Source organism: Corvus hawaiiensis, chromosome 2, assembly GCF_020740725.1.
Source record: "Corvus hawaiiensis isolate bCorHaw1 chromosome 2, bCorHaw1.pri.cur, whole genome shotgun sequence".
Lineage (NCBI taxonomy): Eukaryota > Metazoa > Chordata > Aves > Passeriformes > Corvidae > Corvus > Corvus hawaiiensis.
The window spans coordinates 118925564-118953310 of record NC_063214.1 but is presented as its reverse complement, the minus strand read 5'-3'; the positions used below and the strand labels follow the sequence as shown (position 1 = coordinate 118953310).

General features: G+C 43.1%; 1 protein-coding gene across 9 annotated transcripts in view; it reads right to left on the bottom strand.

The window, feature by feature from the left end:
• Nucleotides 1–12669: 12669 nt before the first annotated feature.
• PRDM15 (PR/SET domain 15) overlaps nucleotides 12670–27747 on the bottom strand; it is a 35508-nt gene continuing 20430 nt past the window's right edge. For 8 of the 9 annotated variants that reach the window (XM_048290557.1, XM_048290568.1, XM_048290516.1 and 5 more), the window contains 12 exons: nucleotides 26612–26706; nucleotides 25352–25483; nucleotides 24837–24971; nucleotides 22261–22424; nucleotides 21731–21810; nucleotides 21007–21126; nucleotides 20187–20318; nucleotides 19599–19682; nucleotides 19185–19360; nucleotides 17969–18049; nucleotides 17416–17628; nucleotides 12670–16937 (listed from right to left, as the gene is read on the bottom strand). In XM_048290557.1, the coding sequence (XP_048146514.1) occupies nucleotides 16461–16937; nucleotides 17416–17628; nucleotides 17969–18049; nucleotides 19185–19360; nucleotides 19599–19682; nucleotides 20187–20318; nucleotides 21007–21126; nucleotides 21731–21810; nucleotides 22261–22424; nucleotides 24837–24971; nucleotides 25352–25483; nucleotides 26612–26706 (1889 nt within the window). In that variant the 3' untranslated portion in view covers nucleotides 12670–16460. The remainder of the gene's footprint in view (nucleotides 16938–17415; nucleotides 17629–17968; nucleotides 18050–19184; nucleotides 19361–19598; nucleotides 19683–20186; nucleotides 20319–21006; nucleotides 21127–21730; nucleotides 21811–22260; nucleotides 22425–24836; nucleotides 24972–25351; nucleotides 25484–26611; nucleotides 26707–27747) is intronic. The other variant, XM_048290523.1, reaches the window with a different exon arrangement.

Genomic DNA, 27747 nt, shown 5'->3' with positions numbered 1-27747 from the left:
ATGCTCCTCATTCTTTGGAGCAGGCATGTGTCTGTTCATGCGTTTCTGTTGATTTATTTCTCTGTGTATTTTTACCTTGTCCCCTCCCTTCACTTCTCCCTGCTCCTGCTCAAGGTTTACGAGGGCAGTGCAGGTTAATTCCAGCAGAAATGGGGAGGCTGCACAATGACTGAACTGAATTAGGTGTCAGGATGCAGCACCCCACGAGTCAGGACTTACCTGACAAGGGGGACTAAACCTTAATTTGCCTCAGTCCACAAAAACCCCACACCTGAGAGTGCAAGTGGGCTGCAAATTGCATTTTCTGCAGTGTGAAACAGGGTGTCATTCAGCAGCAGTCCAAATTCACAGTGCTCCCCTCAGTTCCCCACAATTTAACCCTCAGCCCCACTGCTGTGCTGGCACAACTTTGTGAGGCTACACATGGAATTTGGGGCAAGGAACTGCTTTCAACCAAATCAAACAGGAAACGGGAAATGGGTGAAACTCCTTAGGCTGATAACGTACAGCTGATTAAAACATAAATATCATTCAGGCTGTTTAAAGAAAAATATGTACATTTAAAAACTCCATTTTTATTTAGGGTTACCTGGTTTTAGTCATTCTAATCTTAGTAGAGTGGGTTAAACTAAGCTGATGAGCATTCCATGTGCAGAACAGAGCATTCCCACAAGGAGTTAAGGCAGGCAAACTGCTGCATTTTAAATTCACACTCCAGTGTATTTCACAATAGCTCCCTGAGGGAGACAAGCCCTTATTTCCTCGCAAGGGCTTGAAACAGGATCTGAGAAATCCAAGGTCCTGTGTATATGGAAACATAGAGGCACATAAAGGTGAGTCAACTAAAATATTGAGCTAGACAGATCGAAAACCACTTCACTTCTCAATCAGAGCAACCATACGGGGCTTAAACTCATTTTAATTCCTTGCACCAAAGCTTCGAGTGTTTCACCAGAACTTCCTTAAATATTCTTTATGTGTAAACAGGAGAGGAGCGAGGTTTTTGGAGCTGTTGCCTGAGTCACAAGCTTTACCTGTGGGGAAACTGAACCTGACCCAGAGAGAGGTACCACAAGTGTCGGGGGAAGCTGCATGGGTGATTTTCAAAGGGAGTTCTATTCATTACTGTGGGAACATATTTGCAGGAGGGTGGGAAAGGTAAGCAGTTTTCCTTGCCCTCAAAGTTCTCCTCTTTCGCAGTGTGCCCTACCCCACCTCCTGGGGCTGGTGGAGCCTGCCTCCTAAGCTGGGAAACATTCTTGTAATTAATAAAATTCACTAGATAGTTGGAACTTGAAAAAACACGTATGAAAAAGATTTAGCAAAATGCTGTGGACTCAAGGATTCCGTCAGCCCCAACTGCCCACTTACAAATACAAAAAAAATGGAACATGAAATCAATTAGCTGGGGTTTAAGCACGTTCTTCAAGCAAAGACTGTGCTTAGTGACAGAGGCAGCAAAGTAAAATTCTGAGGGCTTTGAACTTTTTCTGATCCTTCTTCATTTTTAAAATAAATAGACCAATCATGGCAGTATGTGAGTAAAGACTGATTGGTCTGTATTAAAGGGCATTAGTATCAAAAACAACTACTGCAAGCAGTATGATTCCTGTAAGATATCAGACATAAGGGCAATAGGGTTTATTTGTAATCAAACTATGCAAACAACCCAAGAGTTATCATAAATAATGATCTGTGTTTTAGGCTTAGGCTTATAGCTTTAAAAAGATGACGGGGGGTACTTCACAATGTGTAATCCACTTGTAAATAAAAGTTTTTATTTAGAGGTTGTCACAGATTGATTTAACTACCTCCCTCTATAAACAGAATTTCTTTGTCGTTCCTTATTTCGTATAAGGAAAAATTAATGAAAAAGGAGGTATCAGAGCATTAGGTGAATAAAGATATTCTAAATTTTAGAGTCCAAAAGGACAAAGACATATTTCTGGACATCCTATCTGAAATGTTAAGAGCACACTGGAAATTATTTTAGACCTAGTAAGGCAAAGTTTAGCAAAGCAAAGCATTGACTGTAGGCACCATCAGAAAACAGAAGTGACTTTGCTCCATCACTGCGGTGCATTTACTGCAGTAAATACTGATCATAAATGCTCCAATACACTCTGGTTCTAATTCTAATACAATGCACATGAGGGATAAAATGTCTTTGTGAGGCACCACCCTTTGGTCTGACATTGCCTTGCATGGAAATATTTTTATCCTCATTAGTGTTTGTTCTTAACCTCAAAATGATAATTTGTGTCATTAATTTTATCACAACCTTGATATGAAAAAATCATAGATAATAGAGAAATGGGATTTAAGGACAGTCAGCTATGAATCTTTGAAAGGCATAGAGAGACATAAGGACAAAAGGATCAAAGGCCTCTGAAAACCAAAGTTTTTGTATTGATTCACTATTACAAAACCTGCATCAAATTTGTCCATATGAGGTTTGCAAAATTGTTTAGTTTTACAGTTTTTCAGTAACTCAATTCAGTTGTTTCTTCTTTGCCATTATTTTTTCAGTTGTATCACTTTAACTCAAATGAAAGAGCAAAACTCATGAAACACGAAAAAAATCATTGTAGACCAGATAAACAATTTTCCTGCACTATTTCTTTGTCTAAAAACTATCTTGCTCAAAGAGTTACACCAAGGGAGATGGTAAGAAAATGTCATCCCACTCATGGGTGCAAAGCTATTGCTCACTGGCCATAAATAAGAGCTGAGGTTCTGAGGCCAGGAGTGACAGAAAGTGCTTCCCCATAATGTCATAGCAATATGAAGCCACTTCTGATCAGGAGTGAACACCCTCAAGATGCAGAAAAAAAAATCATATAGGCATCAGTATTTACATTAACAGTGTTTAAAAAAAGATAGCAACTGCTCTTGTCTTGGGTTGCTTGGAACAGAAATAGCACAGTCAAGACAGAAGGGATTAATGATTTTATTTAACACAGGACACCCAATAGTGGTCAAGGTAAAAACCATTTTTAGTTGAAAATAATCTTGGCAATGTTTGAACATTAAACTTATATGAAAAGCTTGTTGAAAATGTCTGATTTCTATCTGAGTAAAAAAAAAAAAAAAATCCCAAACATTTCAAACTAACCAAGGGAACATCAGGTTTGGTTGCCTTTTTTTCAGACCAACAATAAACACTCTGGATGTGGCTACAAACTTCAAATTTATCATTAAACTGGGTGTATTAAAGTTTTTCACATATGCTCTTAAAACACAAGAGAAGTTGCATCTCTGTCAAAAAGATCATTTTAGTCCCGAGAAAGAGAAAGAAAACTTGAATCCAAGGTAACAAATGTTATGCAAATATCACAGGATGGGTCAGGTTGGGAGGGACCAGAGTGGCTCACCTGGTCCTACCTCCCAGCTCCAGCAGGGCCATCCCAGAGCACACGGCACAGGATTTTGTCCAGACGGTTCTGGAATATCCCCAGGGAGGGAGCTCCACACCCTCTCTGGGTGATCTGTTCCAGTGGGTTTCATTTCTGTCATTGCTACCATAACAATCTCGTGTTACTTACAAAGATAGTGGGACACGTTGTTCAGGGGTAAGACTGAGCAAAAACTCCCCATTGGGAGTCAAATCCAAAGAATGCTGAAGTTAGGAAAGGGGAAAAAAAAAAAAAGCCAATATCAAGTATTTCACATCACAGTTCTGCCAGCAAACTGCTCTGAACTGTAATAACTTCATCCTCTGTGAGTAGCCTTAGCAGAGAAGCTGCTAATTGCTATCTCCTGATAATGCACCAAATAAAACCTGCAAATCTCAGTGGCAAACAGATTTCCTGCTGCCTCACAGCTGCAGCAGCACCTGAGTGCTTTGTACCTTAAAGCACAACTTTCTGCACAAAGGCACTTCATAGATTCCATAGGAAAATTTTGTACAAATCAGTATTTTCTTAGGTGTGTATACTATGACACTCTTCGGCTTAGGTCACAGAGACATTGCTAATGTTGGTCCAATTCTACTTTTTTCACCTTTAATTAAAACTCATTCACCTTTAATTAAAATGTCTACACCTGTAATTACACTTGATTACAGTGTTAAGAAGAAAGAGCAGGATACACAAGAGCCAAACCAGCTATATTAAACAGTCTGGTGTATTATTGCTATTACATCCACAGAGTCTGCCTGTAATTTTCTGCAGAATCGGATTTTTTTGTTTTCCTTTTGAGTACATTTAATGCTATTTAAAAACTGTAAAATACAATAGCCATCATACTAACACCAGTGTATTGAGGCAAACACTGTAGAAACAATAAAAGTGTCCCTTTTCCTGTAAAGATTCATACAAATCCTAATTTAAACTCAAAATTCTTATCCCTGAAAGGGAAGAAAACTCTGCCATTGACAACAATTTGTTAAAATCTGCAGCTGCTGAGGCCCTCATCTTAGAAAAGAAAACCTCAGCAGACATTCTCATGACATCACCTCTTCACTCTCATATTAGTAATAGCTGTCAATACGAACAAAAATCCAGGATAACCAGGAGTGAAGGAAGAAAACCAGGTATAAACCCTTGTTGAAGGGCTTCATGCAGCTGGGGCTTACCAAAGCTCAGGTGCAGGTAAACTGATGTCAGTATTATTTTCCAGGTAAACTGGAGTCAGAATTACCTTCCAGGCTTGGAATGGTCTCCCAAACTGCCACAGGATCTGTGTGAAAGGTGAGGCAGGAATGACCTGCTGTTCCCAGTGGGTGCTGGAGGTGCTCCTTCAAGTGTTCCACGGTGTGATTGCAAAATTCCCCTGTGCATTTCCCTACAAAGCAGCATTCTTTCCACTCACACATGGCAGTATCAATCCAGTGCTCTTAAATTTGCTTCCTGGGGCCATTGCCTCAAAGTTTTAGTTATATTACATTTCTGTGAGTTTCTCTTGTAAAAATAGTAGTCAAGATTCCAGTCTCCTCAATTTGTATTTTTTTAAATTACTGGATACCTTATTTTAAGTATCTAAGGCCGTATTTTGCAAACATTTACACCTTGCCAGAAGCCACAAGTTGTAACATTTTCATTACAACCACACAGTAAGAGTCCTATGATCACCATCCCAAACATCTGCTGAGGGTGCCTTATTGTAATTTAACTCCACAGCAGGGCTGTAAAACCTCTTTCCACACAGAAAGCCAAAGCAACCATTACCAGGAGTGCAATTCCAGTCACTGACACCTGCGTGGGATCCCACTGAACAGGGCTGGTTCCATTTTCTTGTTCTTCTCAGGACCCAGCTCTGGAATTGGCTCAGCTGCTAAATTAGTGAGAAAATTGATGAAGAAATTATTTGCAGCTGAAAGCTGGTTCTTGGGGGGAAATGATTTTGTTTTTTCTGCTCAGCTGGATGCATGTTTGTATAGAGGAAGCCACAGGAATGAAAACCAATGAGAAATAGTTCCACTGGTTTTTTGTTACTCTGAATAGATACAGCAACAGCAAACTCCATTTAAAAAATCCTCCTGGCCCGTTCTCCGTGGTTTTCCACCTCTCTCCTCTTCCCTGTGTTACTAGCTCAAAAGATCTGCCAGATCAGCTGCTCCGAGAACCACTCCCTAAAGTGCTTTATTCCCAGCACTCGGGATTAGTTTTAAGGGTTTCAAGAGCCTCGGAGCAGATCAGCTGACGGAGCTCAGTCAGCGGCAGACTTCGGGAGGAGGATGGCAACAAGCAGCTGGGAGGGAGGAGGTTCTTCATTCGCTCATCCCGATCTGGAAGACAAACTCTGCCCAGTAGCCTCAAGCATCAGTGTAAAAGCCTGACTGTGTCTTCTCTGATGCTCATGCTGATCCCACTGATTAAAAAACTTGGGTGCTGACATAATTCTGGGCTGAAAAATCCCAGTGTGCAAGTGGGAAAGCGTGCAGGAATCGCCGTGCCAGCTCCACGGTGTTAAGCAGACACCATCCACACGATGGGCTTTGTGCTCTTTGTACATCCAGCTATTAAAAATACCCCTCTGGAAGTGTTCCCCTACCAGGAAGTAAATTACTGGAAAGCTTCCCAGAGAAATGATGGTCTGGTATTCCAAGTGGCACTCTCCTCACGTTGTAACAGTTCAATCCACACTGCTACAACCAACCTTTTCCCTGAAACAGGAAATCCTGGTGTCCCTAAAGACAGAGGGAAAGGCAGGAAGAGTAGTGTTTATGCTGCACATTAAATAATCCGTGGTCAAGTAACTTTATTAAAGTTATTCCAGCCACGGTATTAATACCACTGGAACAAAATATCTCAAGTTATAATTATTCTAATTGACCAGCGCCAGTATCCACAATATCCCAACGACTAGGGGCAAAAACCACCAGAGGGAAAACTGTGGGAGAGACTTTGAAATCCTCCTGTCCATTATGGTACAGCCCCCCCTTGTCTGCACATCCCACCTGAACCTCCCACATCTCCTTCCTGGTCTGCACATCCCACCTGAACCTCCCACATCTCCTTCCTGGTCTGCCCATCCCACCTGAACCTCCCACATCCCCTTCCTTGTCTCCACATCCCACCTGAACCTCCCACATCTCCTTCCTGGTCTGCACATCCCACCTGAACCTCCCACATCTCCTTCCTGGTCTGCACATCCCACCTGAACCTCCCACATCCCCTTCCTGGTCTCCACATCCCACCTGAACCTCCTACATTGCCCTTTCCTTGTCTCCACATCCCACCTAAACCTCCCACATCCCCTTCCTTGTCTCCACATCCCACCTGAACCTCCCACATCTCCTTCCTGGTCTCCACATCCCACCTGAACCTCCCACATCCCCTTCCTGGTCTCCACATCCCACCTGAACCTCCCACATCCCCTTCCTTGTCTCCACATCCCACCTGAACCTCCCACATCCCCTTCCTTGTCTCCACATCCCACCTGAACCTCCCACATCTCCTTCCTGGTCTGCACATCCCACCTGAACCTCCCACATCTCCTTCCTGGTCTGCACATCCCACCTGAACCTCCCACATCTCCTTCCTGGTCTGCACATCCCACCTGAACCTCCCACATCCCCTTCCTGGTCTCCACATCCCACCTGAACCTCCCACATCCCCTTCCTTGTCTCCACATCCCACCTGAACCTCCCACATCTCCTTCCTGGTCTGCACATCCCACCTGAACCTCCCACATCTCCTTCCTGGTCTGCACATCCCACCTGAACCTCCCACATCTCCTTCCTGGTCTGCACATCCCACCTGAACCTCCCACATCCCCTTCCTGGTCTCCACATCCCACCTGAACCTCCTACATTGCCCTTTCCTTGTCTCCACATCCCACCTGAACCTCCCACATCCCCTTCCTTGTCTCCACATCCCACCTGAACCTCCCACATCCCCTTCCTGGTCTCCACATCCCACCTGAACCTCCCACATCCCCTTCCTGGTCTCCACATCCCACCTGAACACCCACAACTCTCCCCCCTTCTCTCTACACCCCACCCACCCTCTAATCCCTCTATTTATATTTATATAAATATATTTATATTTATAAACGATATATAAACTATAGTTATGGTTTAGGCTCAACCCCACTATTTTCAACATCCTTCACACCAAACACAGGCACCTTTAAAGGCAATGGAGAGCTGGAAGGATTCTGGAAGGATTTGCAGCCAAGCACAGACCACACACATTTATTTGCTGCTTCCAGGCTGATAAGTGTCCTGTGCAACCAGAATTTGTGATTTCTTGCAAGCATTAATTGATAGCAGCAAGTTCTGGCTCTACTTGAATTACTCCTTAAACCACTCTTCATTTTGATAAAATGCTTACAACTTAATTTCTAGACACTTTTCCAAGCAGGCAGACTCAGAAACACTGGCTGTACTGTGAGAAGACAAAGTAAATGAAGAAGGAAATGTGTGTTTTGTGTAATTAGAATGACAGCTATCCCTTTACTACCTACAGATGCTCTCAGGGGTGAGTGCACGACTTTAAAACAGCAGCAGAAAACAGAGCACTCTTTTCCAAGCTCTTTCTGCCTGGAACAACTCATATCTCTATTCAACTCACTTCTTACTTAAATAACCACACAAGTATATCATGCCTGGAGGAAAACTTAGTGCATGTTGGGATTTGCATGTATTTCGTGGGAAAAAAAAGTAGTGAAAAAGGGAGGAGAGTGAATGAGAAATAGGTGCATTTGCCTTCAGGACAAAGTTTCCAATTTTTCTCTTTGGTTATGCAATATAAGATCTTCTCTTTTTTTTGTTTCTGCATCTTTAAAAATGGTGCTTTGTCACTGATTCCAGTCTCTTCAGCAAAAATCTTCTGCTTGCATCAGCATGGACTTCACAGGGGGGCAAAAAAGCAACTGTTCTTTACTTTTAAAGACACACACAGCCCCAAAAAGAGCCCACTCCTGCCCAAACACCCCCAACATATGTACCCATATTTGCAGTTCAACAATCCTGAATTTTAGCCCCTAACAAGGGCACAAGTGCCACCTGTATGACAGCCAGACAAAGGTATTTATTCCTTTGAAAGCTCAGATTAGGGGCAGAGGTATTGGTGTGGAGAGCAGGGAAAAGGAGTGTGAACAAGCAGTTTATTTATTTATTTTTTACCTACCAGCCAGTGTAACAGACTGAGAGCCATTCTTTTATATCTCCCTTGGCAGAGCAAGGATCTAGGGTTACTACTTCCCCACCCTTTCCTGTAATGAGCTGATTTGATTTTTTAGAGGTTTTTTTGATTGCAAAGCCCCCCTTTCCTCCAGGGTCAACCCCTGACAACTCTCCTGTGCCTGACTTGCACGCAGGCACCACAGAGGTTTATTCTGTGTGTGAGAAAGGACAATCACCCTTGAGAAAACTCTGCTCAGAACCCCCCTTCCACAACTCCAAGCGATGCCTTTTCCTGGTCTTAAAATCAAGAGTCATACACGGTTAGAAGGGGAAAAGGGATTTTACCTTGGTATTTATTTTAAGGATCCTTAGGTGCACACGTCCAGGTCATGTGCATTGAAATGCACCCCGCAAAATGCCCACCCCAAATGATGGGGTATAACATTATAGGTTTTGCTAATTAGCAGATCTATCAAAGATTCCCCAATGAGAGGCTCGAGTGAGCCCCCCTCCCCAAGGAACCTTCCCCTGGATGGTTCTCTCTTGGTTTACAGAATGTGTTCTGGAGAGGACCTTGGGGTCTGGGGCACACTGATCCCTGGCTACCAAGCTTCTAAGATGTTGAGTCTCTCAGCTTGACAAACAAGTCCAAGAATGTAGAGGAAAAGCACTAGGAGTACAGAAGTTGTAAAAAGGCGTAACAGGGGTATAAAAGAAAAGGCAAAAAATCATCATGGCATCACAAAAGCCACGAAACGTGGGCCCTCTTCATTCTCTTATCACCGGGCATCTCACTGCTTGGTTTCTGCATGCTGCTGCACATAACAACACACTGAGCATGTGAATCCCAACCTTTGAGCTTAATTTACGGTGAATTCACACACTGAGCACACCCCAGCACCTTCCCCTGTGCGGGAACAGAGCACAGATTGTGGGCAATAATCACTAATTAGTGAACAGCCCTGCAGCCAACCCCAGCCTGCCATCAGTTCAGCACAGCAGGCTGAGCTTGTGTTCTCTCACGTGTGTTTTAGCTGTGGTTCTGATGTGCCTCGTTGTCCCTCAGGCCCCTCTTTCCCCTCAGTTTTGAATCCATTTCTTGATGCTGAGAATGTTGGGGCTGTTCAGCTTGGGGAGGAGGAGGTTGTGTGGGGAGACCTCAGAGGAGCTTCCAGTGCCTGAAGGGGCTGCAGGGAAGCTGGAGAGGGACAATTCATCAGGAACTGGAGTGACAGGACAAGGGGGAATGGGGACAAACTGACAGAGAGTAGGGTTAGATTGTATATTAGGAAGGAATTCTTTGCTCTGAGGGTGGTGAGGCCCTGGCACAGGGTGCCCAGAGAAGCTGTGGCTGCCCCTGGATCCCTGGAAGTGTCCAAGGCCAGGTTGGACAGGGCTTGGAGCCACCTGTTCTAGTGGAAGGTGTCCCTGCCCATGGCAGAGGGTGGCACTGGATGGTTTTTAAGGTCCTTTTCAACCCAAGCCATTCTATGATAACCAGGAACAGGACAAGAGGAAATGGCCTCAAGCTGTGCCAGGGCAGATTCAGGCTGGACATCAGGAAAAATTCCTTCACAGAAGGGGTGGTCAGGCACTGGAAGGGGCTGCCCAGGGAGGTTTGGAGTGCCCATCCCTGGAGGTGTCCAAGGAAGGCCTGGAGGTGGCACTCAGTGCTCTGGGCTGGGGACAAGGTGGGCATCAGTCACAGGTTGAAGTTGGGGATCTTGGAGGTGTTTTCCAGCCTAAAATGATTCTGTGAGTTTATGTTCACGAAACATGAAAAATACAAGTCCTGGAGACTTTGAGGTTCCCCTGAGCTCTGTGCAAAGCTGTGCTGGGAGAGACACTGAAATGAGCACGTGGCTTGAGGGGAAGGCTGGCAGAGCTGGCTGGTGTCTGCTCTCATTAACAACACCCTGCACGTCAATCCTGACGCGAGTAACCCTGGCAAACGAGCCAGAGCTTGTGCTGCCTCCTTCCTTGAGCTTCCATCACCCATCACGGCAGGAACCTAAGGCTCAGGTGGGCAGGAGAAGGGTGGGAAGCTGTAGAAAATGAGCATCACTTGTTTCTCCTAATTTTAACTCCTCATTTTGCCATTACTACACTTTTTTTTGTTTTTGCGCTACACTTCTGGGACACTTTAAAAACCTTCTAGAATCGAAATCTGCAAGTAAACAGAAAAACACAGGAAAGCACTCAAATGACAGCAAAAAGATGTTAGGACTGAAAAACTTGGCTTTAGATGAAATAAACCCCCAAACAGTAGTTTTTATTGCTTTTCCTATCAGCTGCTTTACAGACATTGCACCCAATAATCAGCTTTTCAGAAAGTGTTAGCAACTAACCAGGCACTGTAACTGGCCAACACAGCTCCTGGGTAAAGCAGGAAGACAAGAGCATTACAGCCCAAATGTTGATGGAATCCTGACTCTGGGGGTGACACTGAAATCTCCAGGACAAGGCTCACTCTCACTGCCCCTTTCTGCTCAGACGTTGGGAATTTAGCAACAGTGAGCTTGGACTCTCTACATGAGTAATCCAGCATTTCATCTATCAGCAGCTGTGCAAGAGAGCTGGAGAGGGACTTTTTATAAGGGTATGTAGTGACAGGACAAGGGGGAATGGGTAAAAACTGAAAGAAAATATGGTTAGATTTGGTATTATCAAAAAATTCTTCCCTGTGAGGGTGGGGAGGCCCTGGCACAGGGTGCCCAGAGCAGCTGTGACTGCCCCTGGCTTCCTGGAAGTGTCCAAGGCCAGGCTGGATGAGGCTCTGAGCAACCTGGGATATTGGAAGGTGTTCCTGCCCATGGCAGGGGAGTGAAACCAAATGATTTTTAAGGTCCCTTGCAACCAGAGCCATTCTGTGATTTAAGATTCTGCTGCAGGGGCTCCCTTGGACTGAATCCTGTCTGAACTGAACTGGCAGCAGGACAGATGCAGAACAGCCCTGCAGCACCCAGGAGGGAAAATAAATCCAGAAGAGCTTTCTCAAAGCATCTTAGGGCAAGAAACATCCTTTCCAACCACAGCTGCGCTGATTTTTTAACAGCTTCCTGCCATGTACAGTGCAAAATCAATACTGAAGACAATCAAGACAAGTTGATGAGAAACATGATAGAAATACTCTTTTTCCTTTATCCTGTTACCACCACGAGACTTTGGGTTTGCTATAGGGCAAAAGCCCCTGTGTGGAAACAAACCAGGGTAACTAATCTGAGATTGAAGTCACTTGGCAGCCCAGTCTGTCTCCAAAACTGCTTTTCAAGCAGAGCTTTGCTGTGCCTCGTGGTGTGGATGAGCAGATCCTCCTCCCACGTTCATCTCCTTTCACACCAGATGAGGCCAACTGTGAGAGGGCCCAAAATACAAGGGTTAAAGGGTTTCCAACAGGTACACCCGAATCAATAATAAATGTCAGGCCAAAAGGAATCACAGTGACGTTATTATTACTGTGAATATCACCAAGGAGATCTCATCACTGACCAAGAATTCACATGCATTTGCATGGGGTACCTATAGTCTGTACACGACTGGCACTCGGATGTGTGGTATTTATTCCATTCCTGGTTTTCCAGATGAGGAATTGAGACATCTTTGTGTATGCAGAACAAATCACTGACAAACTGGCAGAGAATTAAGTTCTTGAAATAAATCCAACTGTTACCTGGCTGTTAACTTCACACAATCTCTGGAACAATAAAAGAGTAAGAGATGTGGCTCGTTAAGACTAGCAGGAGACTGGCTGGTGGTTTTCTGCAAAATTACTCACTTTTCATAGTGACACAGTTAAAAAGAATAAAAATTAGTTTTAGAAAGTATGGTAACACTGGATACAATCAATCTCCTGAGAGAACTCAGCAGAGAAACCATGAAAGACTCAATCTCTTCTGCTTTCTGTTATTACCAGTAACAAGCCAGAGAATAAATATTTTAGAATGCTACCCCGTGCTTCTGTAATTTGGGATGCACAAAGTTCCACGAGATGAGGGTTAATCTTACTGCTTTGGGGGCAAATCTGCGAGGTTCAAAGGAAAAAATGTTTTGGTATCTTAATTAAGGAACAGAAAAGAATAACACTGGCAGAGAAAGGGTTCTGTACCTCGATGCTCCTTTACTTCAGAGCCTGTGTGCCACAGACAGCATTCAATTAAATAATAGTCTTAGCAAAGAACAATGACAATACACAGAACACCACACAACATCACTCCTTTGGCTCAAAGTAATTCCAGTTTGTGACTGAACAGTTGTTACGCAAAAACCTCCGACACGTGGCTGAAAACAATAAAACCTTCACATCCTACAGCTGAAAAGGCAGGGAACAAATTGGCAGAGGAAATTTAGATTGCACATCCCTTATGGAGTAGTTTTATTTCTTGTGCAGTTTGAAAACAGCATTAAGTACAACTTTGGTATTCACCTGGAAAAGGCTTAGCTGGGAGAGCTGCTTGTCCAAGGGAAGCTCTGTCTGAAAAGGCAGCAATTTCCAACATCTCCAAACAACAGAATTTAAAACAAAAGCAAACAGAATAACTTGTTCTCAATTTTTTTTCTTTCATGGTGCAGCACACCCAAGATACAGTTGTTTTCTCATAGGGATGTTAATAACAGTAGTAATAATAAAATCATGCTGGGAGATGATGAGGCACCGCAGCAAGGGCTGTGGTGAAAGTCACGCTCCTGTCTCAAAGCAGTGCTCTGGGAAGATCAGCTTTTAGAGAGCTTTCTCGTGCCTGGCCTAATAAAAGCCTTTCCAGTGGTTATATTTTCCTCTCCTGAACATTATTTAAGGTAATTTTTACAGTAGGAACAATCACCCACTGGAACAACCTTCCCAGAGATGTGTCACTGAAGGTTTTAAAGACGCAAGCTGACAGGATGCTGGTTAATGATGATTTTATGATTCTATCACCCCACCTACGCTCCATTTCCCCAAAAAAGGCCAGACCAGATCATCTTTGGAGGGGCCTCCCAGCCTGAGCTGTTCTATGATTTTGGGGATACTGAGAGACTGAAGAGGGACATTTCTATGTGACCACCAGCATGCAAGCAGTTACATGCAACTACTTACTGATCATTCCGTCTAAAATCACCTGGAATCAACCACTGCCAGAAAGGCAAGATCCTATCCCCTGGATGGGGATAGGGAGGCCAGGCAGCAAGGGAGGGATGCCAGACCCCCTAACAGTACAGAAACCCAGGGGATCACATTAGGATACAGAGATTTTGTGAAGCCAGAGAGGTCTCTAATGGTTGATTAACTCTGAGTGCAATTCTTATCAAACTGGAAATTGTGTTAAAATGATACAGGTTGATTCAATGCAGCACAAATGCCACTGTCAGTAGTATCAGCACAGAGCAGATGGACTCTGCTAAGGCAAAAAACCTCTTCTTCCCCAATTAAAAGCTTAATCACCATTTACATGCATCTCAACAAAACTTTGATCTTGTAGAAATCCTGTATTTACCACAACAACTCGACCTAGGAGCTCTCCATTTGCTTTCCTTCCCTTTTTTCCCCTCTCTCCATAGTACCCTGCCAAAAGATAATGTGCCTTTACCAATTAGGCACCAAACACAGGGGGAAAAAAAGTTTCAAGTACATAAACAATATATTTCATAAATAAAACCTGGCTTCCTCTTGCCCAGTGGGTTTGGTGTGAAACAGAAGCATTTGTGGATAGGACAGAGGAGAAACTGAACTAGCTCAAGCCAGTGGTGAAATAATCCAGGAACTGTACTCAGGATATTGGGAGGCTAAAAAATTACAGGATCTCACAGTATTTGTGTGAGAAGTGCCTAAGGAAGACAGAAGAGGGTAGGGAATGAAAAATTCTCTTCCCCACACAGCTGAAAGGTACCTCCTCTTTCTGATATGCATCCCTGTCCCATCAAATACTGGTGCCTCCCATGCAGCTATTTTATAGACTTGTTGACTTTTAAATAAAAGTAGTTCTGCTCCCCTGACACACAAAATCTGTCACCAGAAACCCCTTTCCTATCCATGTCCTGCAGCTTTACATAGAACCTGGCATACCAAGCCTCTGCACACAGCCATGGCACCAAGAAAACCATCAGAGGTTAATTTTAATGTCCAGACATTTATACTTTGGGAGAATGTGTTGTAGAGATTATAAGGCAACCTTCAGGGGTCAAGTAGTCCGTGTTAATAGAGACTTTCAAAGCTGAAGTCGTTCCTACTCAAGTTTTCACTAAAACATAGAACTTTTTCATAAATATGATAGGCACAGACAGGATTTTTACAACCACCAATCCATCCTCCCTGTCAGACACAGCAGCTGCTTTATCCTCAGGAAAAAAACCCTTCAGCCCAGTTCTGTGGCTCAGTCTGCTGCCCCAAAGGACCTTGTTCTCCAGCCACAGCTGGGTTTGCCCTTCAGGATTCCAGGCAACAACATTATACATATATATATATATATATATATATATATATATATATATACACACATACATATATATATATTTATTCCTTTCTGCTATCAGCTCATTTTCCCTGTGGGAATAACACTATCTTCTCGACATGCAAAAGGCCAGACTGCACATCCATGAGTGGAGAATGGAATGAAGGTGTACTGGCAGCAAAGATGTGTCTGACCCAACCCACGATCTGCATCCCCAACACTCATGCAAACCTCGCCCATTACACTGGGGCACACTGACTCCCCGTGGCAGGACACAGAATATGCTTCAGACATTCCTTTTTCTTGCACTTCACACAATCTTGTGTGTGGCTGTGAACTTTGGAAGTAAGTTTTGGGAACAGAAGGAACAGAATCGACATGTTATTTCTGTGAGAAAGGGCAACACGGGGATGAAAAAATTAATGGATCGTATTGGCAACAGTGTTTTTCACACAAATACTCACCAGGAACACACAGTAAAGTACAAAGGCTATATATATATATATATATATGTGTATGTATATATATATAAAAAGAATGCTTTCTCAAATGTTTATTACACGATGAAATAAGTCTAATTGAAAAAAATTCACATCCTGAACTTCATCAAAGGGGACCGATTGCTCTTCAGGTCTATTAGCTAAAAGCAAGATTGAAAGAGCAGGTTTGAAAAATTACATAAAACTGTCTCACATTCTTCTTTCAGTTTGTAATTGGTTTGATTGGAACTGGACTAGAAGACCATAAAAGTTTGCTTCAGCTTTAGACCAGGTCTCTGGCTCAAGTAGCACTAACACTGTGGGATGGGTACAGGGTTTTTCCCATGACTAAAATGGAAATAACTGGTAATATTTTCTTCCACACCACACTCATGCCCACCCCAAACCCCCAAATTCCACCTACTTTACCGATGTTGTTAGATACAAGACCTAAAGAAGATAAGAAACAAAGACAATTCTTGTTTTGCCCCTTTGTGTCTTCACATTTCAGTCTCTACCAGCTGACCACAAGTACATTCCACCCACTGTGAACAAGATCTTCAGATGTCATTTCCAGACTTCGAAAGAAGTGACATGGTATGGCTGAAAGGGTTTTTGTACATCACAAGTGCTGTAAAATTTAGGATTTCCCTGCTTTGGTTAAGGTGTGTGATGATGCACCTGTCAAATCTCAATCTTACTGCACAACTGCAAGGGGCTACTAAATTTGTGGTGAGATTTTTTTTTTGTTTGTTTTCCTTTCTGTTATTTTTTAAGACAGTGCAAGGTCTAGAGACAGCGTGAGAATCTCAGACCAGGGTGTTGCAGGGCGATCTGCCAATTTCAGCTTAAATTTCATTGTATAAACATTTTCCCATCTCTGTTTGGTATCCAGCAAACAATCCTATTAGAAATGTTCCAAAGGTCTGTGTGGTTTTTTTTGTCTCTGAGTACTGTCCATGCCAGCACTTTCCCAAGTATAAATTAGTAGCTGTACATCTGCTGCTGCTGCTCTGTCTGAACCGGCTGCTGGCCCGGCTGCTGCGGCGTGGCCGGCGCCGGGGGCTGCAGGACATCAGTCTGAGGCACTGACCTCCAGGCCAGCGGGTGCTGCTCTGTGATCTGGTTGCCCAGGGGAGCAATGGAGTTCACCAGGGTGGTCAGGTTTATGAAATGGGCCACGGACTGGGGGTTGGGCGCCTCGGGCTGCGGCGGGAGCTGAATGTCACTCTGGCGGTTGTGCAGCATGGCCGAGCCGCTGACGGTGTCGAAGGTGACGGTCAGGATGGAGTTGTCCAGCTGCAGCTGGCGCTCCGGGGCGCTCAGGTGGCCCACGGCCACGGGCTGCAGGTTGGTGAACTGGGTGCCAGCTGCCGTGGTGATGGGGGTGACGGTGATGTTGGTGAGCCCCACGGAGCTGGACGGGGCTGTGACGTTTGAGTCGCTGAGGGTCACCACGACCTGAGGAGAAACACAAAGGTAACCTCAGCCTTGTAGCTTTCCAAGTGACCACCAAAATCAGGGAAGTGCTGGTGGGCTCAGGCGATGCCAGCAAGAGAAGTCCTACATTCCCATCTGTGCCTGAAACTTGGAATGTAACAGTTTCCACACACAGAAGAAAGATGGTGATGGGAGAGAGGGATATGCAAGATTTAAAACAAGCAGCCAAATTAACTTCCAGTCTTTTAACCACAGCTTCAGCCAGTTACTTGAGAGCCAGCAAACAAGTTGATGCTAACACCAGAGGAAATGAAAACAAACAGGAGGAGCTTGGAGGTCCAACTTCACGGGTTTTTAAAGTCTCTATTCATCTTTGTGTTACCACAATTTGTCCAATCAGCTCCCAATGTTCCAAACACTCTTCTGTGATTTTTTTTTAACCAAAGGCAGGGTTATCCCTCTAATCAATGCCACCCATCACCCTCCTCCTGCAGCTCACCTGTTGGATGCTCTGCACAGCTGAATTAGTCTCATCTCCAACATTCCCAGTGAATTCACCTTCCTTCTCTGTGTATTCACTGAAGGCAGGGTCCTCAGGCACTTGAGCTTCCTCCTCCTCCCCGGACTTTTGTTTTCGTTTCTGGCCACGTTTGGGAGTTTTTATGTGCTGCTTCCCTTCTGGTAGCTCACCCTGTTCCAGGGCTAATTCCGGCTGGAGCAAACATTTCCAAACAAAACATCAAGTCCTTTTGCTTAGTGAGTTCCAAGAAAGAGACAATCACCTGAAGCTGGTTTACTGTCAGTTCTCAAGAGGAGAAACAAACTTTAGCAAAATCCTGACCCCAGGGATTGAGACCTCGCCCTGTAATTATGTTTTGCCAGCACCCCTGTGATACAACCAAGCAGATCAGCAGCTTGTGGCTGCTTGGACATGTTCCACTGGGGCTGACTCTCTAAAAAAGCACATTCCTCACCCATCAGCCCACGCCCAGCTGTGCTATGTACCCAAAAAGTGATGTCCCACCTCACCCTCCAGCAGGCCTGGAACCCACCTGAACAATCCCAATTGAAGAGGCATCAATGGTCGTCGTCTCTGGCAGGGGCTCTAAATCATCAATCCTCACTGAAAGGATCTGAGCACAAAGAGGTGTCAGCTGGAAAAGTGCAGCAGTGCAAACCACAGCCAAATAGCACAGCATTTCCCTAATAAACCCTGTCACCAAGCAAAAGTGATGTAATCTAACATTTTACACACACTATTTAAAACAGGGAGTTAACTGTGGCTTTTTTTAAAATAACCTTTTGGCATATCATCTTTTCCTTTTTGCTGAAATCCAGCAAAACGTAAACACAATAAAAGAACATGTCCATTTTCATATTCTAGACAGAACACAACCCTCTGGGAAGTGATGAATTCTACAGAAAACAATGTGTTTGGAAAAAAAAAAAAGTATTATGTTAGCATTTCAATTTATAAACCTATCAACTGTGTCCTACTTCATTATTTTCAGATGAATCTACACAGCTCATCAAAGAATAGAGACAAATTGCCCTCTGGACTTCAGATATGTAGCTGCATTTTAAATCCCCAAATCAATAAGCAAAGCATTTTGTTGACTTCCTTCACAGTCATCATGATAAAACAGCAAAGCAATGCTAATGATAAATTGGTAGTTAAAAAAATAAAAGCAGCCTCAAAGGGAACAGACAAGCCTTAGTCAAACCTAAACAAGAAATGCTGAGGAGAAATACAATAGCTATTCAGAAATTTAAAACACAGAAAAAACCCCATTGGGGTCAGACAAAACATCCCTCTAATCCAGATTCTCTCCAGTCGCATTCATCTTTTAATACTGAGAATAATTTTGTGTCATCAGCAGATGCTGCCATCACCTCTCTATTCACCACTTCTTTCAGATCATTTCCGAATACAGAGAACACAATGTGGAAAAAAGAATCCTTTATACTCACTAATGGATGGAGACAAAACATGAAAAAACATATATTTAAGCTGAGGCAGAAAAGGAAAAGAGATTTACATAATCAGAAGAACTTCATTTTTAGGGACTGAGAATCAGATATATTTACTACTGAAACATAACACAGTGAAATGGCTGATTCAGTTAAGTCCATGTTTCACAGACACTATGTAAAACTGGAAAAAAAGAGAGAGAGGAAAACAAAGTAATTCTTTCCAAGTCACCAAAGACCATAAACATTCTTTAAAAAAAAAAAAATTTCCACCATCCACCACACAAACTCCCTCACCTCTGGGTGTTTACGCCTCATGTGTCGACTCATGGACGCCCTGGTAGAAACCTTTGTCCCACACAGCTGACAGCTCTGGGCTTCCACCTTGTCATGGGTGAGCTGGATGTGCTTCTGCAGCATGTAATCAGTGACATACTTCTTATCACACACTGAACACGTCCACTGTTTTCCTACTGGTGGCAGAAGGAAGGAAGGAAACCCAATGGATGAGCATCGTACTGCCAACACCTCAACGAGAGGAACAATTTATGTTTGGTAACAGGATGTGGAACACTAGTTCCAAGACTGGCCAGTCTAAAGCAAAATTAAGGAGCAGAATTAAGGAGCAGAATTAAGGAGCAGAATTAAGGAGCAGAATTAAGGAGCAGAATTAAGGTATTTTTGCTGGATACTGTTTTTTAGGGGGTTTACCTGTATGGATCAACTTGTGAGTCTCCATTGTATTTCTCTCACTGAATGTCTTGCCACAGAGCTCACACATGAAATCTTTGATTCCTGCATGAAAAGCACATTTGGCACCTGTGAAAGCAGCCTAAAGCTATCTGGGACAATTCTGAGTCTCTTATTAGTAACATTAAAAAAAAAAAAAAAACCAGAAATCACAGACTAAAAAGGCAGAAGAAGCCCAGCCTCAGCAGCTGTTTTTATCTAAGTCATTCCACTATATCTGGCAGAAAATAAATCCAAGAGAAACTGATGTGGGGGGTAAAATTTTATTTTAGGAAATGACAACCTGAATTTAAAACAAACCCAACACTCTAGACCTACCCTAGACCAAGAACCTAAAAAAAAAAGCGAAACTTGAAACCAACTAAACTGCATTTATTTGCAGAACAAGTGGTCCTGGCTGAGGACAGGACAAAAATCTCACTTTTCAAAGAGCAGAATATGCATATTTTATTAGTTTTTCTCATACTTTCTGACTGTTCTATGTAAGAATTCTCATAGGAGGCATTTAACTGATGCAGTGCAACTTTTGTCCATCTTTGGAGTCCTCACCTGTGTGTCTCTTGTAATGCTTCAGCATGTTGACTTTCTGTGCAAATTTTCGGTGACATTCCTTGCACTCGTATTCCTTAATCCCTTTGTGAAGCTTCATGTGGTGACGAAGGGCATGTTTTGTCTTCATTCCTGTGCAACAGCAGGTACAGGACACTTAGCCCATCACTCCCACCTTCAGGGGAGAAACTCAGGCTCATGTTGTTAACCAACAGCTCTATTTTATATTTGCTGCAAGTCCACAGTTGTGTATTTTTAATTGTCTACGTAGCAGTGCACATTATCATTATTATTTTAATTCCAGAAAAAAGCTCTGGTAAAATCTGAGTAACCACTGACAGAGAAGCAAAACAGCAGGGACAAGCAAAGATAAAACATCCTTAGAAGTGTCAGATTGACTACTGCCTTTCACTAAAATACCAGCTCAGATTTGTTCAAGTTATAACATGAGCAATTAAAAAAGTCAAAGCGACTTTTAAGGCTCTTACAGAGAGAAATTACTCTACTTCTTAAGCCTGAAAACAGACCAGAATGAAAAAACACCAACCTGCATTCACTTTTGTGCTGCAAATCAGGCATTCTTCAACCTGACAGAAGCAAATGCTGCTAAAATCAGTGCTGTCTTACAGGCCATGAAACCAAACTGTAAGAAATTAGGGCAGCTCATGCAACCATAATGGCTCCTGATTAATAGTTTCCACCTCTCAAAAATGCAGGATTTACAGCACTGCCACTACTCTCAGCATGGAAGTTGTTTTAATTCAGATATTCACCTGCTACTCAGTATCACAAGGAATGGAAAACAAGGCATCAGACATACCTTTGCCACATTCTGCACACAAGTATTCTCGGATATTATCATGGACTCGCATATGTTCTTTTAACATGTCTTTTCTAGCAAATGATTTGCCACATTGCTCACAAGCATGACTTTTTACACCTTGAAAATAAATTTAAAAGACAACGTAAACAAAAAAAAGATGTTAATGAGTAATGTGCATCTCCTAAAAAATTGATTAAAGAGGTGAATTAGAGGGCAACAGCCCACCTGTGCTGACAACCACACTTTTCATGCATATTGTAGCCCAAACTAAATTAGAAGACTTCGAAGAGAGAAAAAAATTGGCTTTCTGTGTGAGAAGAAAAAAAGATAAAGCCTGAGGTAAGAGAAGACTAAATAGCATGAAATAGTAATGAGCTGTTAAAAATGATTTTGCAGTAGCAGGTTTCAGCCTGTGTAATGGTGAGAAGGTGGCATGGATAAGAATTTGGGGAAGAACAGAATACAGGGATTAGGTGAATCCTGCAACATATTAACTAGGAATTTGGATTGTGTGTCCAGATCTAATCTCTTCATTAATATTACCTGCTTTAGAATACTGGTTTACTCTAAAAGCATAAATATAATATTTACCATATATATATATCTATCTGTAACTTAGAGTGAAAATTCTCTAGCAAAAAAAAAAATAATAAAAGGGAAGCACTGGCAACAGAAATTTTTCTTTAGTATTGATAATTATAAAGAAAGACAACATTTTTACCTGTATGTATAAGCTTATGTCTTTCCAGATTTCCTATACTGTTAAAAATCCTCCCACAAATTTCACATGGATGGATGTATCTGAAACCAGAGACCAAAAACTGTAATTCTTTTCTTGAGGCAGAGGTGATTCTCAGGCATCTCTGCCACCAAGTGTATTTCATGTGCTAATACTAATGACTATAAAAGTTCCTTGAACTGTACGTTTTTTCAACCGAGCCATAAGAAATGCCTGAGCTTGGCAAATGACTGCAAGCTTGGAGCAGTCTGGCATTGCTATACACTCAAATTTTTTAAAAAACATTTATTAAAATCATTGATTTGTACTTTGCAAAGCCCAAACCAGAGGGCTGTAGACTCATCAATCTGTGTGTAGCCAATCACTAGTGACACGCATTTCAAGCTTTTAATAAACATTTTAACCCCCATTACACAGCTATTTTAGTACAGCCAAATTCTCTAAAAATACCCCAGCTGGAAGAGCCATTAAAACTCCAAAAAGACAGCTCTTCTGAGTGGAACAAGTCTTACTTCTGCACGTTGGGGTCGGGCAGGTTCTCCCTGTGGATGACCATGTGCGCGTGGTACGTGGCCTTCAAGGCGAAGCGCCGGTTGCAGATGCTGCAGCCATAACCCTTCTCCTTGTGCACGTCCATGATGTGCTTCAGGTACTCCTTCCCTCTGCCAAAGGTCAGCTGGGGAATGAACCAATAGTGAATGGAAGGGGGAAAAAAACCCTCGGGCACAGCAATGAGCAGGTAACACGATGCCAGGATCTCAAGCAGACATAAATATCCCCTGTACCACTAAAGATCCTGTGTGCCACTGGATGAAAAATCTGTGACAGCTGGATTTAGGCCTGAAACTCTTTGAATGTGTCAAGCACGCTGCTACAGGACATCAATTCACTCTTTTCTCTAGCTGGAGATGGTATCTCCACTTCTGCACAAGAAGAGGACCTCAAGCTGTTCGTGCACTGAGGAACAGCCTTGAGGGAGAGCCATGTTTAACCTCCACCAGCTCACCTTGAGTACTGTGAGCAGTTTTGGTCACCACAATATAAAGAAGATATTCAACTATTAAAGTGTCCAGAAGGGAGCTACAAAGATGGTGAAGGGCCTTGAGGGGAAGCTATATGGGGAGTGGCCAAGGGCACTTGGTCTGTTCAGCCTGGAGAAGGGGAGACTGAGGGGAGACCTCACTGCAGTCACAACTTCCTCACGAGGGGAAGAGAAAGGGCAGGCACTTATCTCTGCTCTGTGGTGACAGTGACAGGACCCAAGGGAATGGCCTGAGGTTGTGTCAGGGCAGGTTTAGGCTGGATATCAGGAAAAAGTTCTTTCCCCAGAGGGTGGCTGGGCACTGAACAGCTCCCCACGGCAGTAGTCACAGCATCAGCCTGACAGAGCTCAAAGAGTGTTTGGACAGTGCTCTTGGACACATGGTGACTCTTGGGGATGGGTTCTGTGCAGGGCCAGGAGTTGGACATGATGCACTTTGAGGATCTCTTCCTGCTCAGAGTATTCTGTGGTAACAAGGATGTCACAGATGGAGAAAATGTCTGCTGGGCTCTAGGAGCATGGTGAGCTCCTGTCTGCACCGTCAGCTTTGGCAGCAGCTCCACAAGGGTTGGAATTTCCAGGCACTGCAGGGCAGTGACTCTGGCTCAGCTTCTAGAAGTGCTGCAGCTACGACAGACAGGTGCTGCACTACTGAGCTCCAGATGTGCACATCCAGATGTGCTCCAGCATATCCATATATGCTCCAGCATGTCAGGGTGAAGTGCCATAATGACATGACCTCTTGCTCCAGTTTTGGAACCAATCAGGTTATTTCTAACAGCACTGTACAGCTTGGTGAAGATGTACTTTGAGACCAGAAAAAAAATAGATTTTTAAGAGCTCAGAAGAGAGATTTCTCCAAGTCTTATCTGTATATTGTTCTGCTTTTGGCTGTTCAGTGTCCCCATCTTCTCACATCAAATCCCATTTCCCACAGCTGTTCCCTTACACAATTTACTTCACAAACACCTGCAAAAGCACTAAAAACCCCCCAACTTCCAAGAAGATCTTTCTGATTTGAATGGCTCAACTGCCCCCACCTGGAAGCACACAATTTTACATAGTTTATGTACCCATGAAGTGTCAGGCAGGAAAATCAGCACAGTGAAAGCAAGCACATAATTAACAGCTGTGACACCACACCTTCTCATGTTTACTGACATAAGCTTAAAATCAGTTTGCACTTAAAACCAGCTCTCAGATAAGAACAGAAAACTGAAATATTATTATCCCCAGGTCTTAAAATGAAGATAGAGTAAGAACTTTCACCACATTTAAGTCTGGGCTGTGAAATAAGCTCTGATTTCCAGGGGTCAGTTCAGTGGCTAAACTACCAAAATTCCCCTGTCCCTGTGTCAATTTTGCTGTTCTCACTGACTGGTTTTGCACCCACCTGCCCCAGCCCAGTGTGCTCACTCAGGAAGGGCACAGAGTCCTTAAGGACTCTGTTATTTCTTTACAAACTGGCAAAAGCCACGCAGTGAGAGGTTTAAAAAGTCTTCCCCTCTCAGCTGACAACTGAGTAAATTATGTTCCAGCAGCACTTCCAACACCGTCCTGTTAGTAACAGAGTAGGGCAAGAAAAAGCAGTCACACTAGGCATAAGCAGCAGCCTTACTCCTCCAAACTGGAGATCCACTAGAGGACCATCTGGTCTCATAAAAATTAATCCTTTTGTGTACTCTATCAATCAGAAATGCTGTAACCATTTTAAGTTGCAGATAATCAAAAGGTAGTCCAAGATGTGAGTGTTCCTTTACTGATCCTTCCTCCAGTTTTGCTTGATTTCTTCCACATAGGAAAGTGAATGTATCTGTCCTTCTTTTTTTAAGTGTCTAGCATCCCCCTAACTGGATACCACCTCAATTCTTATGGAATAGCCCCAGTTCACAGATTAGAGGTAACAGCACTGCAGAAGACAGCAGACCTGTGGACTGGACTTCCCTTTGAGAGCCCTTAATGTTATTTAAAATTCTGAATGATTTATAGACCCTCCACTCCCTCCCCCATCCCAAAACAAGTTAATTTGAAAGTATTTAAAGCTACCTGGCACCTTTTGCAGCTATACTTGTGAGGCTCTGAATCTGCACTTTCATCAGAGTTGTCATCGTTTTCCTCTGATGAGATTCCAATTTTACCAATGAACTCTTCCCTCTGGTGATCATCCATTAGGGCTATGTCCTGTGTAAAGTGGGAAAGAATATTTCGTTTTAATAGATTAAACTTCTTCAGAAGGTAATACCTGGTCACCTTTTGTTGCCATGCAGACTGCTTTGCACTAACTGCTGTAATATTATTTATTTAAAATATCCTCCTGCCTCATTCAAGCCAGAGTTTCTCTGTCCAGGACCACACAAGAAATAACTGTTTATTCAAACAACTAGTATTAATTTTTTTGCATATAAAAGGAACTTTAATGTAAAGAGACTCAGTTGGTACAATATTACATCTATAAAAGCATCTTTATGAGCACCACTGAGCAATACAATTCCCCTTTAATTCCTTACAATTCAGAGTTGTCAAAACAATCTGCCTTTACTAATTGATTATTAACAGAATACCTTAAAATGGACATGAATGTGATCTCTCAACACATCCACCCTGAAAAATTTACGCCCACAGATCTCACACGTGTATTTCTTGTCTCCATGTGTTAGAAGGTGTTTGTTCATATTGCTCCTACATGAAAACACCTAAAAGGAAAAGAGAAGGAAGGAAAGATTTTTGGATCATGTCCAGCAGGGCTACAGTTCTTTGCAACTTATCCAATGGACAGAACAGAACACACTGACTGTCTTTTTTATTAATTCTGGCCAGAAACACGCAGGAGCTCCTGTTAACCAGCCAGCAGTCTGCCTCGAAACTGCTGGCATGGCAAAATCCAGGGGCACGGTTCCAAGGAACTGACTGAAACTGGCCATTCATGAGGGGTGGACTTCCAAAAAAAGCTGCACCAGAATTACACAGGGCAGAATTTGGAATATTTAGACTGTGTTTTTTGAATCATGAATGTTCCATCTATCTCTAAAAAGATAAAGCCACAAAATCTACCTTGACTGAAATGGAACATATCCAAAGCATCAAAACCAGAGGTCTACACAGCAGCTTAAGAGTTCTTGAGTACCTTTTGCACCATGAATCATGAAACATTTATAAAGTCACAAGTTAAACCCACACTCCTTGTGACAACAATGACTTAAGATCATGAGTGCTGAACATCCAAATGCAACTGTGTCATGACTACACCATGAATTCACTTTTATTCCCCATGGAAAAGGATTTCCAATGCACACAGTCAGTTCCAGCTGCTTACAACCACCCAGAAAAACTCCACTTTAAATAACATAAGCCATGAGATTCCACTGACACACACAGTGGCCATGTGACACTCTACATTGTGCTGCATGTCCTGAGAAAAGTTCAAGCCTGAAATGCACTTTTATCTTTGTCCTAACAGCTCCCACCATCTATGGCCACAGTGGGCCTGGATAAATAATAGAGCTACAGGTGTCTGAAGAGGAATGTCTTGACTGGACTCCACACCTTCCCTGGGCAGCTGTTCCAGAGCTCTGCCACCCTCAATGTGAGGAATTTCTTCCCCATGTTGAGGTGGAACTTCTTGTGTTTTATTTTGTGGCCACTGCTCCTCGTGCTGTTGCTGGGCACCACCAAAAAGAGCCTGGCACCATCCTCTGACACCCCTTGGAGATATTTAAATGTATGGATGGATCCCCTCACTCTTCTCCTCTCTAGACTGAACTGCAGCACCCCTGGAGCTACAATGCAGAGCCTCTCATGGCCCAGCTGGCACAAGCTCATACCTTCCCACACACAGGGCACCCCGAGGGCTCCTTCTTGTAGCGAACCATGTTCTCCGTGCTGTGCTCAAAGTCTTCTCTCTTCACACGCCTCACCCCTTAACACAACAGTCCCCATCAAAAAAACAAAACAAGAAATAAACCATGGCTTTCCACTCCAGTCTGCAGGCCTTTTCAGGAGGAGACTGGGAAGAAGAGTGAAACACTGGGAAGGGCCTCAGTGCAGGGTTTAATTGCTAATGAAAGGGTGGTTTCTAAATTAAAAGAGTGTTTTGAGATTGCAGAAGCAGTCTGCCAAAGTGATGTATTACAACTTACTGGTTATTAAACCAACTGTCAAGTGTCTGAAGACACTTTTTTCAAAAACATTTTTGTCAACACCAGGAAACAGGCAGATCTAGTAGGCCTTGGCACTTCAATCTGGTATGTGGCCCAGAAATTCACCCTCACTGAGAAGGAGAGGAGAGGGAGTCTCTAAGGAGAGATACAACCATCCAGCATCAGCTTTAATGCTCAGAGAGGATTTCAGACCTCTTTCTCTGCTACTTCCAGGAGGGCAGAGGGCTCCAGCTCCTCTGTGACAGCTAAAAATGAGACACTGCCAGTGTCATACAACCCCCTGTCCTCTGGCTCTCCTCTGGTTCATGACACAAATTAGACAATCTGGCTGTGTTTTTTAAAATCACCTTTGGTTTTATCATCTAGATCACTAAAGGCATTCTAATACATATTTACCATCTACCAACTTTTTCCAGTCTTTGAGTACCTGTAACATACTTAGATGCTTGAGATTTTGAACAGTAAACTCTCATAATCTCATTTTCATGTATTTTCAAGTGTTTCAAAGACAGCATTCTACTGACACTATATTTATATAGTAGTCACTCTCAGCTGTACATGGCAAGTTAACTCTCTGCCTTCAGATTTTCAAGCTGCTACATAATATTTTGAAACAGAAAGAATAGATTGCAAAGAAAGAAAAATACATAATTAAAATCACCCAGTCTGAACTGATGCATAATAAGCCATGCAGCTTTCACATGACTGTTAGTAGCACTGGATCCACTACTGATATTTTTCATAAATGTCACATTTGCTGAAACTTCCAACTCTTGATCAGGTAACTGATAATAATAATA